The following is a 16,488-nucleotide window of genomic DNA, read 5'->3' on the forward strand; positions in this document are numbered from 1 at the left end:
AAAGTAAGAGAAAGATAACAGAATGAGTATGTGCCACAACCAAAGAGAGAAAGAGAAGCAAGGGAAATTATGACTTCTGGGATGATACTGTATAAATGACGATGTAATTCAGCTGGCTGCTTATGGCAGCCTGGACAATGACCAGAAATTCACAACAAACCAAAGTGATACCCCCCCTTTGATTAATCAATTCTATTCATTTTATTCAAATTTGCCTGATCATTGCTTAATTCAAACTCAATTCATCACTGTCTGAACTGCAGATCAAAATTCAAATAATGTTGCAGTATTAGGAAATAGCCTATTTATTATTTGTTTCAGAGTCATTATTCCTACTTTCCGAATATTGTATTGGGATTGGGCAACACCCCTAACACACATCCACAGTAGGCCTACTCTACTCCTACTCCTGCCCAGCCCTCTGCTGGCCAGCCATAGACAGACAGGGTTCCTCTCAAGGTCTCCCCCCTAGTAATAGAGACTTTTCCCTTGTCACTGCGGCCTTTGTGGCTGCTTTAAGAGCTAAAGACCTTGGGTTTCCCAAAGTGCGTTGACTATAATGTTGTCAGTAGCACAATCTAAATAATTGGATTAGATATTGGGCTGCACGAAAGGCTCTCAATGCGGCCGCTTTGGTTCTTTGTTGAACTGTTGTTCTGTTATATCCTGCTTCACTCTGACACTGAATATCTTGTTTGCCCCAATAATAACAATTTTAACTTGCACAGCCTATATCCTTCATACTGATTTACTAGGTGCAACACCCAACCGGGTCCGTGTAGTCCTGCCATCTTTGTTATTAACACGTTTTGCTCTTTAGTGTAAAACGGTTAGCCTTTAGCTTTACTCTGTTTACCAGGCCAGCTAACACACCAGTCAGCGTATTTCTGGCTTTTTTGTGTTGTGACGCAAACATGCAGGAGATTTTTTTTCACAACCCTCCCAGCTTCGCAGCCAGCCACAGCTGATGATCCCGAGTCCAGGATGGTCAATAAATTCAAGGGCTTGACCATCTACAGGGAAAAAGAGAGTGAGGGAAATGCAAACTGCACTCGGACATCATGTACAGAGGAAGCACTGGGGTTTCAATCTAAATGTATAGTATAAGTATATATACTGTTCTGATCCCGTGAGGGAAATTTGGTCTCTGCATTTATTCCAATCCGTGAATTAGTGAAACACACTGCACACAGTGAGGTGAAGCACACACTAATCCCGGCGCAGTGAGCTGCCTGCAACAACAGTGGCGCTCGGGGAGCAGTGAGGGGTTAGGTGCCTTGCTCCTTCAGCCTTGCCTTCAGACTTGCCTTCAGACTTGTGACCGGAGGGTTGCCGGTTCGAAGGGTGGCACTTCAGCCATGGCCTACCGGTCGGGGTTCGAACCGGCAACCCTCCGGTTACAAGTCCGAAGCGCTAACCAGTAGGCCACAGCTGCCCTAAAGTAGGCCATGCAACTCTTCCACTCTCCCACCCACCAACTCTTTACTTTCATCTCTTCTATAGCTCTTTTTCTAGGTCTCTTTCACACACCTCTCTAGGCCCCAATCTGAATCATGTATGTGCCCAAACATGCAGGAAAACTGTCACCCATTTTCTTCTTTTCATTGCCTTCCCCGTCTCGCTATCAAACTTTTGCAGTGATCCAAATCATGGTGCTGTCAGAAGAGTAATACCCTGACTTGTTGTGTCACAAACTTTGTAATTAAACAGCTGACTTTCTGGCTGTCCTCTATCTTCATGCTGTGCTGGTTGGGTGTCATTTGTGATCATATTACATGACAGTTTATAAATGCAGCATTATAGATGTGATTGACTATTTTGTCATGTGAATGCACATAAAGCAAGAACATTGCCTTTACACAATTTCAAATACACACAGGAGGGTAGGCCTACTATTGTGTGGCCTGACAAGGGTACCTGAGAGTGAACTGCTGTTTAATGGTAGCAGGGTCTGGGTAGGCTCATTTAGTTTGAAAAAGAAATGTATTAAAACATCTGAAAGCTGTGAGGGGGTATGGATTCAGCATAATAATTTAATACGCTGTTCTCTAGGGCCCAGCTTGCAAAGAGCTGATTGCTTCTCACTTCATTGTACTATAGAGGAGACAGAGCAGAATGTTTTAGAGTTCACTGTGGAACATTTATCTCTCTCTCTCCCTCCCTCCCTCTCTCTCACTCTGTCCTGCTCTCGCTTTCTCTGGCTGGCTGATTGGTTAGGGGAGAGTCCTAGAGAGTGGTGGACTCACAGATACAACTGTGTGGCGCCTTATGAACACTGCCTGAGGGGCCTGTAGAGATGAGTGCTCCAAGCTGTACACTGAAGAGGGAAGACATGAGAAGAGATAAGAAGATGAAAAGAGAAAGAAATCATGTATTTTTCTAGCCAGCCCTCATCTCATTCATTTTCTCGTATTCGAGACGTGGTTTACGAATGCCCAAAGCCGTTTATTGGGCGCTACGATTGTCTATCAAATGCGTCGTAGCTCATAACCGCTTCGGTGTGTCGTCGTCGTCTTGCTGTCCCCCCTCCGTTCTGTGATTGGTTCCTTTGTTGAGGTGAAAATTTGGTACATGGAATCCAGGCTGCCTAGCAGCGTGAGTAAAATTGTGCGTGTACGGAAGCATGGGGAAACCCAGGCTAGTATTTTTCTCCCTCCCTCCCTCTCCCTCTCTCTCTCTCTCTCTCTCTCTCTCTTTCTCTCTCTCTCTCTCTCTCTCTCTCTCTCTCTCTCTCTCTTTCTCTCTTTCTCACTCTCTCACCCCCTCTATAGAGGCAAGGGAGAATAGCCTCACAATAGTCTGCTGTTCCATCAATAGCCTATTCATATTTGTGCAGAATTTGTGCATATTCATATTTCACAATTAATATTTGTGCATGCCTACAAAGCTTCATCCTTGAGAACCTGGATGAATGGCTTGTGTTATGCTGCTATTACATATATAAAATGACAACTTAGTTGTATTTATTAGTGAATGGTTCATGCTGCATACAACCACAACTGACATGTAAGAATCAATTATTACACATGTATGCTGTTGCCGTTGATGTTCATACATCTTCAATCTAATCCATTTAAACATTGTAGCACAGAAGCATAAATGTATTGTCTCACTTTCTCTCTGTAGCTGTTAGCCAAACTATGAATAACATGTTTCGCTTGAATTATGCATTGTCCTCCATTTAAAAAGGGGGGAAAGTGGAAAAATAATCCCTTTGTCTCCTCCTCTGCTCCCCATCCACTAGCTGAGGTCCATATTTTTCATTCGTTAGCAGACCCTCTCTAAAAGCCCTGCTCCTCGTATTCGCACAGACATATTAAAATAACCACAGTCCCTTGTAGTAGCATGAGAATAAATAAATGAATAAATTAATTAATAAATAAGTAAATGAGGAGCCGGACAGGAACTGATCTGATAAGACAATGCAGCTCTCCATTAGGGGAAAATTTGTGTTTTTTGCTTTTAGGGAGGGGATATTAAAGAGACAGAGGGAGAGATTGTGATTTACATGAAGTAAGATTCATTTGTATTCTTCAGTACTTCAGTTACTCACAGAGCCGTAATATGAAATATTATTTTTGCTGTTATCATACATCTCTGATGGTCAGTGGATGATAGAGAGAGAGAGAGAGATGGAAAAAAGAAAATGGAAGTGTTGTGTTGTGAGAATCACATTTGCATTGAATTCGGATGAAAGTACTTGATGAGAAATAGGCTTAGGATATCCATTACAGGGTCATTTGCCAAAACAATGGTCTCTTGTGACATCACATTGAAATATAAATATGAATATGACACCGTTAGCAAATATAGAATAAAAGCCTTGTACATCCAAAAGACAAAGCCTCATCAATTCAAAAGGATGTCATTTAATGGAAAAGCACGGAGCCTGCTGGTGAAAAAATGCATGTATTATATCTATCAGGCTATAGAAAGAAGCAGTTATTCATCTTTCCTGGAAACCACTCCATTCTTCTTAGAGGGAAGCATCGAGGCCTCAATAATGCATTGATAACCGCTGATCATTTGTTTTGAAACAGACAACTTCACTGGAGATTGAACCTCTGTGGAGGTGGTGGGGCTTCTACATAATGGCTTCTCTCCAAGTGATTGTATTCAAATAAAATCATTCAAGACATGTTTTATAATGTATAGAAAATGTATACTTATAGTCTTGTATATGATTAACATATTTGGATATATCACATCATACATATATACACCACTTAGCTTCTGCATTGAGTTTCTGTACTTTGATGAAACTGATTTGAGTTGAGCATGTTATGGAAAGGACTGATCAAATTTGCATTTTGCAGGAAAAACAATGTCGTGGCGCTGTGCAGGTAGTTGATATTGGACTACAAGGATAGAGAACAGTAGGTAGTAAGATTGGGCTACAAAGATGGAGAACTATATGCAGTAGGTAGTAAGATTGGACTACATGGATAGTGAACTATAGGAACGGCACCTATTACCGCCCGTCCCCTATTTCTGCTCTCTTACGTGTATGTGTCACTTAATATTCATTTCGGATTCCTAAAGAAACGCAAGCACCCGCACCATACGTGTATCTAAATTAGCTATGTACCAAAAATAACATTTTACCGTGACTCGAAGAGCTGTAAACAGTGTAGTAAGGCGTGTAGAATTCAGTAGAATTCACGGTCTAACCGCTCATGTGCCGTGTGATAGGGCGGAAATAGGCACCCACCAGCCCAGCACTAAACCCCCAGCGTGGTAAACAAAATCGGATATTTCAGGCAGTAAAAGCCCCAGTAAGAATCAAACCAGATTTGGTTCAAATTTTTGATTTGGTCCTATGGCTACTGAAAAATGTACAGTTCATTTGTCAAATGTTATTTTGAAGTATTAAAAAACTATAAATATTTGTTTCAGAATTTTCAAACGAAAGGGGCGGTAGTTGGTGCTTTTACGATATATGCAGGTAGTAAGATTGGACTACAAGGATAGAGAACTAATATGTAGGTAGTAAGAACCATGCCTATGTGACCAAGAGTCTCTATTATATGATGTGCACAAGATGAGAGTCCACTATAACAATACCGAGAGACTTCACAGTGGCCTCCACATCAGTGGCAAGGTCATCTTAAAGAGGAGGTAGCGGTTACGAAAACACACATGAAATGAAATTAGGTCACATGCAGACCACACTCAGACTCAGTATCTCACCCTGTGCCACACTAGTGTTCTTGACTGCTAGGCAAAGAGGAATTATTATATGTAGTTACTCTCAGAAGACTGACAGTGAAAAAAGGAGGACGGGTATGTTTAGAAATCTTATCACATTTGAAGTATTTCATTTTATGCAATGACATGGTGGATTGTTTCAATGGCAGCTGAGCTGACCTCAGATCAGATGTTGTCCTGATCTGGTGGGGATCAAGTCAATTTAGACCAGATGCATGCTTCCCAGTGGCATCTTTCACTTGGGAGAGTATAAACCACAAATACAGTCCTTCCTCTGACCTTGACACATATAGCACTAAGGGGGGGCTGTGCATGTGTTATCACACACACTGCAGGTTAGACAGGAGAAAGTGTGCTCTTCTCACTTCTGTGCTACAAGTCCACACAAAAGGGAGGACTGTGCTTCATTTGCTTTTTCCAATCATTTTCACACTCTCAACACTGTGGCCTTGTAGTCTGAAAACCAGCATGTGCCAGAGAGAGAGAGAGAGAAAAGGATGAAAGAGAGAGAAAAGGATGAAAGAGAGAGAAGAGAGTGAAAGGACCATGGTGTGTGTGTGGGGGGGGTATGAGAGGGGTTAATGGGGATTGTGTGTGAGTGTACTGCACACACACAGCACACACACACATTTAATATTGCATGCACACACACACACACACATTTGTTGTACTGTATATGTTAATGGCAGCTCACTTCCTAAAGCCAGCAGACCTCATTCCAGTGCACTTACATTCCAATCATATAATTGTCCTCACTATAACATATGCTATAAGGACCATTACATTATCAGCATGTTCCACATGTACAGAGGCCAACAGACACACTTTTTGAGTACAATCAATTTCTCTCTTTGCTGGGTCAATGGGTTGAACATCATTGCCTTTTTTAATTAAATATGATTGATTAAGGATGCAATTAACCGCAATACAAATGTGCATCAATGAATTAATTCATTAGGGTGATACTCTATGTTCGGTTTCTAAACACGGTGTGTGTGTATGTGGGGGGCAAATCTGTGCATGGCAAATCTGCTGTGCTGGTGTCCTCTCCTGGTGTTGGACTGTACTGCAGGAAACACACTGACAGTTAGCGTGCTGGACTTAACTTGTAACTAAGTAAAAGAAGGGATAAAAGGACACACTTTGCATACGTTTAAAATCATTTTGTCACAGTCAGATGAGTGCAATAAAAAATATTAACTAAGTGCAGCCTGTTCTCTCTTCTTTTGCTGGATTGTTTGTGGCTTTAGCATCAAAGATGTTTAATGAAGTGAACTTATTAGCTTCAGGTTTTAACACATACTGAATGAAGATATTGTTGACAACTTGGGTAGTTGCTGGTAGAAATAGAGCTTATCAAAACTCATGTTTTCACAGCAAAGAAACACATTCATAGTGCACCAGAGTCCTGGGAAAATCCACATGTAAAAGTGTCCATCAGGACACCCAATAGGCCTATACATGTATTCAGGTTTGTAGTGTGTGCGCAGACAGAGAGCATGGTGCACATGTGCACAGTACTGTTCAGCAGATCTGCTGAAGGTACAGTATGTTGATGGAAAAGCATTCCTCAACATGTCTACAGTGGCTTTTTCTCTGATATGTAAGCAATCCTCTGTGAGAGGATCCTCTGATCCTTTGTGAGATCTCGCTGTTGAGTACCGACCGGTACAGTATGTCATTGGAATAGATCTGGCCTCATGTAGGTACAAAACCTTTTCACAGTCAGGATCAACACTGTCAAGTACACTAAATAATATACTGTACATCTCCTAATAATATACTGTACATCACTACTATAGTGAAAATATACCATACTCTTGACACCATAGATATAGAAACCAAGATGCCACATTACACTCTAGAACATATGTCAACAGCACCACCATCTTACAACACCGAGCTGTAAATGAATGGAAGCCATTTTGGGAAACAGGTCTCGGAGTGGAAATCGGCAGGTGCAGTGGCCTCTTAATTTTGAATATGACCGTCAACTCATTCGAATGTCACTCAGCAACCGTAGGATGACCTCAGAAAAATGTGTAGTGGTCTCTTCATTTTTCCAGAGCTGTATATACTGTATATTTATATGCTTGACACCCTTAAACTCATCTCTCTATCCAGGCTGATCTGGAATCAGTGATGGTAAAACTGCAGGAGAAGCTCAACAGTCTGGATGAGATGAGAGATATGAGTGAGCACACAGCTGAGCACATCAAGGCATGAAACGATACTAAATACTAAAACACAGAGCCTGAGCAACTGACTTTCAACACAAGTTCAAATGTTTTTGTTCTTAATGTTTTGTATTTGTTTTCTCTTATGTATGTTCTCGTATGCCTTCCAGTTGGTTCCCCCACAATTTTAATGTCACTTGTCCACACACACACACACACACACACACACACACAAAGAGAGAAAGAGGACAGGCATAGCTCATGGCCTATGGTTTAGGTGCTCTCCTGATCCACTAGCATTGCAGGACTGTGGAATGTCTGTTCAATTAGATTGCAGAGCATTACAAATATCAGTGTAGACTCATGTTTGAAGGGCAAGTGAGGAGTAAAATATGATTGATACTGTCACCAAAACCATGCACAAAGACGGCAGGATTTTGGAAAAAGTGCTTATTTAAAGTCCCGAAGGCAAATCATGTTCATTTTTAGCATACAACATTTTTAGGGGTTTTGAAGGGTGCTCAAAAATGTCCCATAATGCCTCAAAATGGAGAAATCCAATATGGCCGCCGCCACCAGGTCAAAATCTAATTAATCACTTATCTTTTGGACTGTACAAGGCTTTTCACATATATGCCTTTTTTTAGGTTTTCACATATAGGGAACTCAATGCCATGCTCAGATTTAAGATCAAGACTAGAGAAAATGCTTGAATTTAATGTACATGGTTAAAATTGTTGTCTTAGATAATGAAAAATGTTGTACTGTATGCCAAAATTTAACATAATTTGCCTTCAGGGTTAATTTCTTTTAAAAATTGACCTAGACTAGGTGACGAAACTAAACAAATTAAAAACAAAACTTACTGTGCACAGAAACAAATTAGATCGTGGAGCTTTTTCAGCCACCAAACCTTTCTCCCCAAATCAGATCATGTGACCCTTTAATACCCACACACCTGTAATAAGCTGCGAGGCAGACCAGGTCACGCCCACCCATTCGCCAGGTCTTTCACCTGGTGGCATGCTAATATCAGTGTCTGACCGTAACCACCGTCTTACCTCGTAAAAAAATGTTAAATGATAATACGTCTTTGTATTATTTATTTATTTTTGTCTGAGTGCGCCTCATATTGTATGGAGGGGCATTGATCCTCACTGTCTCAGGCTCCTCTTTCCTCTTTGGTTGCTGTTGTGACGGCAGCTGTTTGCGGCCTGTGTGGCTGCGGTAAGAAGAGTGGAGCAGAGGGCCTGGGTCTCCCTCTGGTGAGCCCAGCCGTGCAGCCCCTTCCTCCTCTCCTCCTGCAGGCGTTTTCTCTCTGCTGGGGTTAGATCCAGTCTGAAAGAATCCTGATGTTTCCCAGTCTGTGGGCTCCGCTGCTCTGGAGACATCTGACAGTCCCGTCTCAGAAGAGACACTGGTGTCTCTCGGTGTTGGTCTCCAAGCTCCTGAGATGGGCTTTTCTTAACCCCCATGGCCAACTGAGTTCCCTTAGTATCACATGACGGGGTCAGGTCTGTGGAGAAAGATGAAATGATCATTCAAAAGTACACATCAGGTGTTTACTTCAACTCTCAGGATACACCATCCAAACACACTCAACTTACTGCTGCTAGCATTCAGCTGGTCTCTTTTTTGCTAGGGTTACATCCTGATGTTTCCCAGATAGAACAATCCACTGCTCTGGAGACTTCTGAAAATCCTGTCTTGGAGGAGACACAGGCCTCTCTTGGTATCGGTCATCAAGCTCCTGAGACGGGGTCCTCCTGCCCCCCTTGGCCAACTGAGGTCCCCTGGTGTCACATGACAGGTTTGGGCCTATGAAGAGAAATTAAATGTTTATTTTGATGAACAAATCCACATCAAGTGTCCACTTTAGCTATTCAGATATTAAACCATCTAGATATGTCCAACTTACTGCTTCTAGCATTAGCTTTCTGTTTTACAGCCTCCTTCCATTTAAACCAGCCAAACAGCCTTCTCCTCACCTCCAGCCGGTCTCTGGGGTTATATCCTCAAGGCTCAGTGTCTGCTGCACATTGCTGTAAACCCTTGACTGGTACTTCTGCCAATCCAATGTGGGACAAGACACTGGCCTTGCAGTGAGGGGAGCCTCTGTGCTAGCTTTGACCATCTTTCTACAGTCTAACATTTGTGTTAGCCATCTCCACCACAGACGCCATCACAACTGCAAGACTAGCATTTGTGCTAGTGTTAGCAATCTAAACCACAGATGCCATCACAACTGCTGGCCTAGCATTCACATTTTGGTTGGCGATCTCCATCGTCCAAGCTTCATTAACAGGATGAGTAGCAATGATTGCTTTCAGTTCCTCAGGGACGGCCATCTCAAGCTCCCTCAACACTGTTTCATCCTTTCTCTTTCTATCGGCCATGTCCTTCTTTAGGCACTTAGCTTCCTTCCTCTGCTTCTTTTTACTTGGGTTCACCCTCTCCTTTAACTTCCTTTGGTCTTCACCTTGACCTGTGACCTCACCGTCTTGCCCTCCAACACGTCATTGGGCTTCGGTGAACAGCAGCTGAATAAACAACAGCCATTCTCAATGCCCCCTACCCTCCCACATACCCCACATACAGGGCTCGAAATTAACGATGTCCCGACGTCCCGGGGACCATAAAAAATGCTTCCGGGGACAGTAGAAAAAATGGCAAAGCAAATTTCAAAATAGGTACTTTTTGTCTAAACTGTTCACATGATAATCTAAACGTATCTTTCTCGTCTTTATAAAATTATACAAAATTTGATCTGGCGTGACGGGCAGCTGGCAAAAGCAGCGTTAGCCAGCTGATCTGTAAAGACGCGGTTTTGTACACGCAGCCTTACAACACTGTTTAGGCTACTGCTCTTCAAATCACTGTTGGCTACAATGTTATTTTTGGTATGGGGCGGTGGTAGTGTAGTGGTTAAGGAGCTGGGCTAGCGTGCAGTAGCCTGAAAGTTGTCGGTTCAATTCCCGGCTTCCACCGTTGTGCCCTTGAGCAAGGCACTTAACCCCAAGTTGCTCCGGGGACAATGTGATCCCTTGTAATATAGCTGACATATGTAAGTCACTTTGGTCAAGAAGTGTCTGCTAAATGTAATGTAATGTAATGTAATGTAATGGTACAAATATAGTAAGATACCCAAATGGGCTGGGTGCTTGCGTTTCCTTAGGAATCCGCTGTATTGGTTAAATGAATATTAAGTGACTCATAGGCCGACACAAAAATAGGGCACGGGCAGTAGGCCTAATGGGTCACTTTCCGATATAGAGGTTAACTTACCTAACTAGCAGGCAGGTAAATGGCATTTGTTTTCATGACATTGTGAACATTTTTACTGATAGTGCAGGCCTAAGGTTACACTGGTGTTCTAAAAAAAACGAGGTGACAGCCCTCTGACTACGTGTTTTCTGTCAATGACAGACGTCACCAATATCATGCTGAGTTGCCATGTGTTAATGACCCTCTGCTGAGCAGCTGGCATACTAGGTGGATATTCAGTAGGCCAGTACGCTTTTGATGGAGCAGCGGTAGAAGAACACCAGCTTCTCCTCCAGGTGGTTTTTCCTGAGGATTCTCAGGAAGTGGAGTCGCTGCTGGGCTTTCTTGACCATATGGTGGGTATTGGTGATCCAAGAGAGGTCCTTTGTGATGTGTGTGCCTAGAGAACTTGAAGACAGGAACCCTTTCCACACGTTCCCCATTAATATGGAAAAACACACACACACATACACACATACACACACACACACACTTACACACACTGCTGATAACCTCTATTCTCCTGCTCTACTCTTTTAGACCCAGAGTCAGGAGACAGCAGGGAGGATCAAGAGGGCGTTCGGCCGGCTGCAGCAGTTCCTGCGTGAGGAAGAGGATGCCAGGCTCGCTGCCCTGCGGCGGGAGGAAGCCCAAAAGACCACGTCCCTGAAGGAGAGGATCCAGCAGCTCACCAGCCAAATCAACTCCCTTTCGGAGAAAATGGACGATGTCAAAAGTAGAATGGCCACAGAGGACATCTCTTTCCTTCAGGTTGGTCCCAAAAGAAGACTCAAGGACCGTCATAGATTAAACTCACCAGCTGGCAAAAATACAGACAGGAGCTGACTACATACAGACAAGACAAAAACATCTACAGAGTCTAACAGTAAAGACAATTATTTGATTAGATGCAGTTGGATGTTATGCTGTTTCTGTTTCAGACTTACAAAGGCCTGAAGGAAAGGTATGGGTACTTCACCCTTCACCTATTATTATCTGCACTCCACCATAGCTTTCATATACTGCATTAGCCATAGCATTTCAAAGAATTCATTCACAAGCAACAGGTCTCTAAATGTGCTAGTCTCTAATGCCTGTACTCCTGTCATCTACTCCTGTGATCTCAGTGCCCTGGAGAGACTGAAAGACCCAGAACCTGAGCAGATGCCTGGGACCTTGATTAATGTTGTCCAACACTTGGGCAACCTTCAGTTCAACACATGGGAGAGGATGCAGAAAATGGTTCAGTACAGTGAGTATGGCTTGCCTTAGAAATTTTATAGAAGCGATAATATACATAATACTAGATGTACCGCATAGCGGTACAAAATATGACCGCCGCTCAGTCCTGTACATCCGTTCCGCGAAAATAAATCACACTTCAATTTGTCTCCATATTTTACTCCATCCCCCACTCTTGAAACTTTTGTGTATGCTTGTTTGGCATGCCTGAGTGTGTGTGTGCGGCTGCACAGAGAGTAGCCTACTGGTGCTGAAAAGGTGAATAGATTGTAGAATAGCCAAAGAAGATGTAGCATTGTTATAAAACCTTTAAAATCTCTAAACAATCACAAGTAGGGCAGTTCATCACAGTTCATCCATTGCAACTGGATTGATGAAAGGTCACTTACACCTACCTGTAGGCTACATTGTATTTGGGAAAAGCAAAAGGTATCAGCATAATGTTATTTATTTATTTATTTATTTATTTATTTATTTATTTATTATGTATTTATAAACAAAAACATCTCTGTCAGTTCCATGCCATTTTCAACAGCTATCAAAAACAAAGGTCATTTTTGGATGGATGGATTTTTTGTGAATGTTTCTTCTTCTACATAAGATTTTAGTCATCTGTAGTTCATGTAATACTTTATTGTCAATGCACAAATTAAGTAACAGTAGTCTGAAACGTTATTGTTAATGCACAAATTAAGTAACAGTAGTCTGAAACGAAATGCTGTTTTACATCTAACCAGTGGTGCAAATAACTGACATGTCCAAATGGGCCTTGATGAAATGCGTCGCTAGACTGTTCATACACATTTTAACGGGCCAAAGGGGACGAAATTTAATTTTTCCGTAAAAGTCTAGTGGGGCTACATACCCACCAAATTTCATGTACCCCGGTGGTTCGGTGTCCCGGGTATCAATGACCAAAAATTCAGGAAGTAGATGACGGGAACATTTCTTGAATTGTGTGCATGTGTGCGTGTACAAGTTTATGTTTATGTGTGTGGGTGTGTGTGTGTGTATGTGTGTGCTTGTGTGTTTGCCTGCGTATGTGTGTTTGTGCATGTGCATGCATGCGTACATATGTCTACTGTGTGAGTATGTGTCATACGTATGATTACTGTAAATGTATGTGTGTGCGTGTGTATCTGTTTATGCACATGTGTGCACATGGAATGGGTTAACATGACCCCTGGAGGCAAACATACGGAAAAAATTGGTCATCCTAGGCCCTACAGTTCTCAAGATATTCACAGAGAACTGTGTCTGCCTACCCTCCTTTCGGGGGGTCCAGTCCAGCGGGGGGGCTACAGATCAAAACGAAAAATGGCGGTTCCATGCTATCCATGTGGGGGTACATGCCCACCAAGTTTGTGTACCCCGGTCTTTCAGTGTCCCGGGAATCCTTGTTGGTGTACGTCACTAAATGTACACATAAATTATTTTATTGTAAGGCCCCCCATGAACGAAAGTACACAAAACTTGGCATGCATTCGGAGGGTGTCATAATGATCCTACACTTTTAATTTCGTGCAGTTTTGACCTTGTCAGCCAGAGATATTGTGATGAAAACACCTAATTTCTTGCTTTTTAATTTTTAACTAGGTGGCACTATACATGAAATAAGTGGTAATGGGATGGGTTGACATGCCCCCTTAAGACCAACATACATAAAAAAGGTGGACCTCCTAGGCCCTACGGTTCTCGAGATATTCACAGAAAACTGTCTCCGGCCACCTACAGGCCAGTTGGTGTATAGTAACATAAATGAATTTATTGTGTGGCCCCCCATGAACGGAATTCCACAAAACTTGGCGTGCATACAGAGGGTGTCATAATGATCCTACACTTCCAATTTCGTGCAGTTTTGACTATGTTAGGTCACAGATACCTTCAATTACAACACCTCATTTTTACTTTTTTGTGTTTAACTAGGTGGTGCTATACATGAAATGAGTGGTTATGGAATGGGTTGACATGGCCCCTTGAGATCAACATACAAAAAAATAAATGGTCCTCCTAAACCCTTCGCTGCGCGGCGGTCATAATAAAACTATATGTGATTATGTGCAAATCATGAAAACCTATATTTATTAGAGAATATTGTAAAGACTGTTTATCTACCCTATCTTACGTCCTAGTTTGTGGTCACCATAGTTGTCATTATCATGCAAGGCACACACATGATCTAAATAGCAAATGATCTTGTGCACACTCAGGCGTGTCGATAAAAGTTGTATTGAATAGTATATTGTATTTCATTCGCATAAGTGATTTTCCAAAGCATCATTCAGCAAGTGTAATTTTCTTTATGCTCCTATACAGAATGGACCATATCTGTAGAGGAAACTGAGATTTTTTTTCTTCCAGTTTTATTGGCATAAATAATTTTAAGTCAATGAAGCAGAATTATGGCTTCTGGCAAGCAATAGTGAATTAACATTTTGTACAGCACTTTGTCTAATACATAAATAATTAACCATAACTTGTGTGCCAAAAATGAGCCAAATCCAACAGATGTATTCAGTGTTTGTAATAGAAGTGTTCATGTGTAACAGGTGTGATCTTGCGTTGTGTAGTTAAGCACCATACACGAGGATTCCCAGTCAAGTATTTTTATTCTGGTAATAGACAAAAGATGATTGGCAATGCTGCAGCTCTTGCGCAGGCAAGATAAACTGGGAAGAGCAAAAAGCGCGTCATTCCCATTATAAGAACAAGCTTGGTCACTTAAAGTGACAGAACACAATTTCCCCATACACATATACATTTCTGTTGCAATGGCAAGTGGAAGCATTATTAACCATGTTACACATGCAACTTCCTAGTTTGTATGTACAGTATGTTCCCTTTTTGTCATTCTTTTGTATAGTTTGCATGTTGAATTCCAGAAGTGAGAGGAGCACTGACAATGTATTAAGAAATTATGTTCAAACAGTTATGCTAATCATTTCAGGGACAGCCAGGGATGGATTACTGCACGGGCCTACCGGGCCCAGGCCCAGGGGCCCAAGGGGTCAGGGGGCCCTGAAGCCCAAGCCTTTGCATGGAATCATTGCCTCAATATCAACACATCAGGATGTAGGCTATGAATCTGATTGAATTTAGTATTGTCCATCCCCAGAATGCACCAGAATACAGGAAATCACATCAAATAAATTAAACATTTTCTGGGGGAGGACCCCCAAACCCCCCCTCCCACATATATGACCATAAGTGGGTGGCCCTTAATACATCTGGGCCCAGGGGCCCGAAAGTTCATAATCCGCCCATGGGGACAGCATACGGTGTAATTTTGTTTCTCTCGCTCACTGTTTTTAATCTCTCTCTCTCTCTCACCCCAGCCCCTGTGTGCCTAGATGAGAACACAGCTCACCCAGACTTGATAATCTCGATGTCTTTACTGGAGGTGGAAGATGGTCAGGCGTCCCAAGCTCTGCCTGATAACCCTGAGCGCTTCGACAGCATGCTGGGGGTTCTTGGTTCCCCAGGCTTCCGGTCGGGCACCCATGCCTGGCAGGTGGAGGTGGGCAGCCTCAGTTCCTGGACCCTGGTGGTGGCACAAGAGGGCGTGGTCAGAAAGGGTGTTGTCACAGTTAAGCCAGAGGCAGGGCTTTGGGCGGTGGGGCTGTCCAATGGAAGTGACTACAGCGCAGGCACCGCTGAAGTGGGCACTCCTCTCTCGCTGAAGAAGCATCCGAAGAGGGTCCTCATCACACTGGACTGTGGCACTCATTGTTTGTCCTTCCACAAAGCAGAGGACATGTCCCCCATCCACACCTTTAAGGACGTGGTTGAAGGGATGCTCTATCCTTACTTCTCACCATGTTTGAACACAGATGGGGGAAATGCAGGTGTCCTTAAGATCTGCCCAGAGACAGTGACTGTCCAGAATCCCAGTCCAGGGAAAGCTTCGTTAACTGGACACATTTGCACATTTGCAGGCCCCTTTTTCCGTTGAAATGCAGAAATGCAAATAATTATGGTAAATAAGAGATAACACTGTTTCTTCAATATGACATTGTTATTGTGGTTTTCTCTTAATTGAATAGTCATAAAATTGTCATAACTGAAAGTGCAATCTACAGCTTTGAGAAGCCTGTATCCTGTATCCACATGTATGACATGTTGTGTCATGTACATTTCCTGTGCATGTACCATGTTATTTGGATGTTTCTTCATATTTGTACCTCTCTATTCCATATATTCATTTTTTTGTCTTGTGTTTACATACAAGTATTAAACTACTGGTGTCGGTATTACAGTACAATAAACTGCTTCAATCCCAACAAGCTCTGTCACATTCCTAATCCAAACCAGCATTTATCACTGTATGCTTGAACTAATGTCAGCAAGCCAAGGGAAGTCGATAATATGATTCCTGTCAGAGAAGTAGGAAACATCCACTGGGTGTGGTTTCAGTGCCATCGTCACACCCACCAGCTCAGAGGTCAGTATGCAAATGAGGACGTGCAAACAGAGGCTTATCAAGCTTTTTAAAAGTGTGGGGGTTGTGGGATAGGAAAATGAAACAATCTGGCCAAATTATAAATAACTCCCTACAGGGACGTTGTAAGCATTTTCTGAGAGGGGTGCGGACTATATT

At 42.5% G+C, this 16,488-nt stretch overlaps 1 protein-coding gene across 2 annotated transcripts in view; it reads left to right on the forward strand.

The window, feature by feature from the left end:
- The window catches only part of LOC121684900 (zinc-binding protein A33-like), a 42,710-nt gene extending 26,549 nt beyond the window's left edge, over positions 1-16,161 (forward strand). Inside the window, exons 2-6 of one of the 2 annotated variants that reach the window (XM_042065030.1) lie at positions 7,333-7,428; positions 11,190-11,420; positions 11,591-11,613; positions 11,777-11,901; positions 15,227-16,161. In XM_042065030.1, coding sequence (XP_041920964.1) covers positions 7,333-7,428; positions 11,190-11,420; positions 11,591-11,613; positions 11,777-11,901; positions 15,227-15,843 — 1,092 coding nt within the window. In that variant the 3' untranslated portion in view covers positions 15,844-16,161. The remainder of the gene's footprint in view (positions 1-7,332; positions 7,429-11,189; positions 11,421-11,590; positions 11,614-11,776; positions 11,902-15,226) is intronic. The other variant, XM_042065031.1, reaches the window with a different exon arrangement.
- The last annotated feature ends 327 nt before the right edge of the window (positions 16,162-16,488 follow it).

This window comes from Alosa sapidissima, chromosome 16 (genome assembly GCF_018492685.1).
Source record: "Alosa sapidissima isolate fAloSap1 chromosome 16, fAloSap1.pri, whole genome shotgun sequence".
Taxonomy (NCBI): Eukaryota; Metazoa; Chordata; class Actinopteri; order Clupeiformes; family Clupeidae; genus Alosa; species Alosa sapidissima.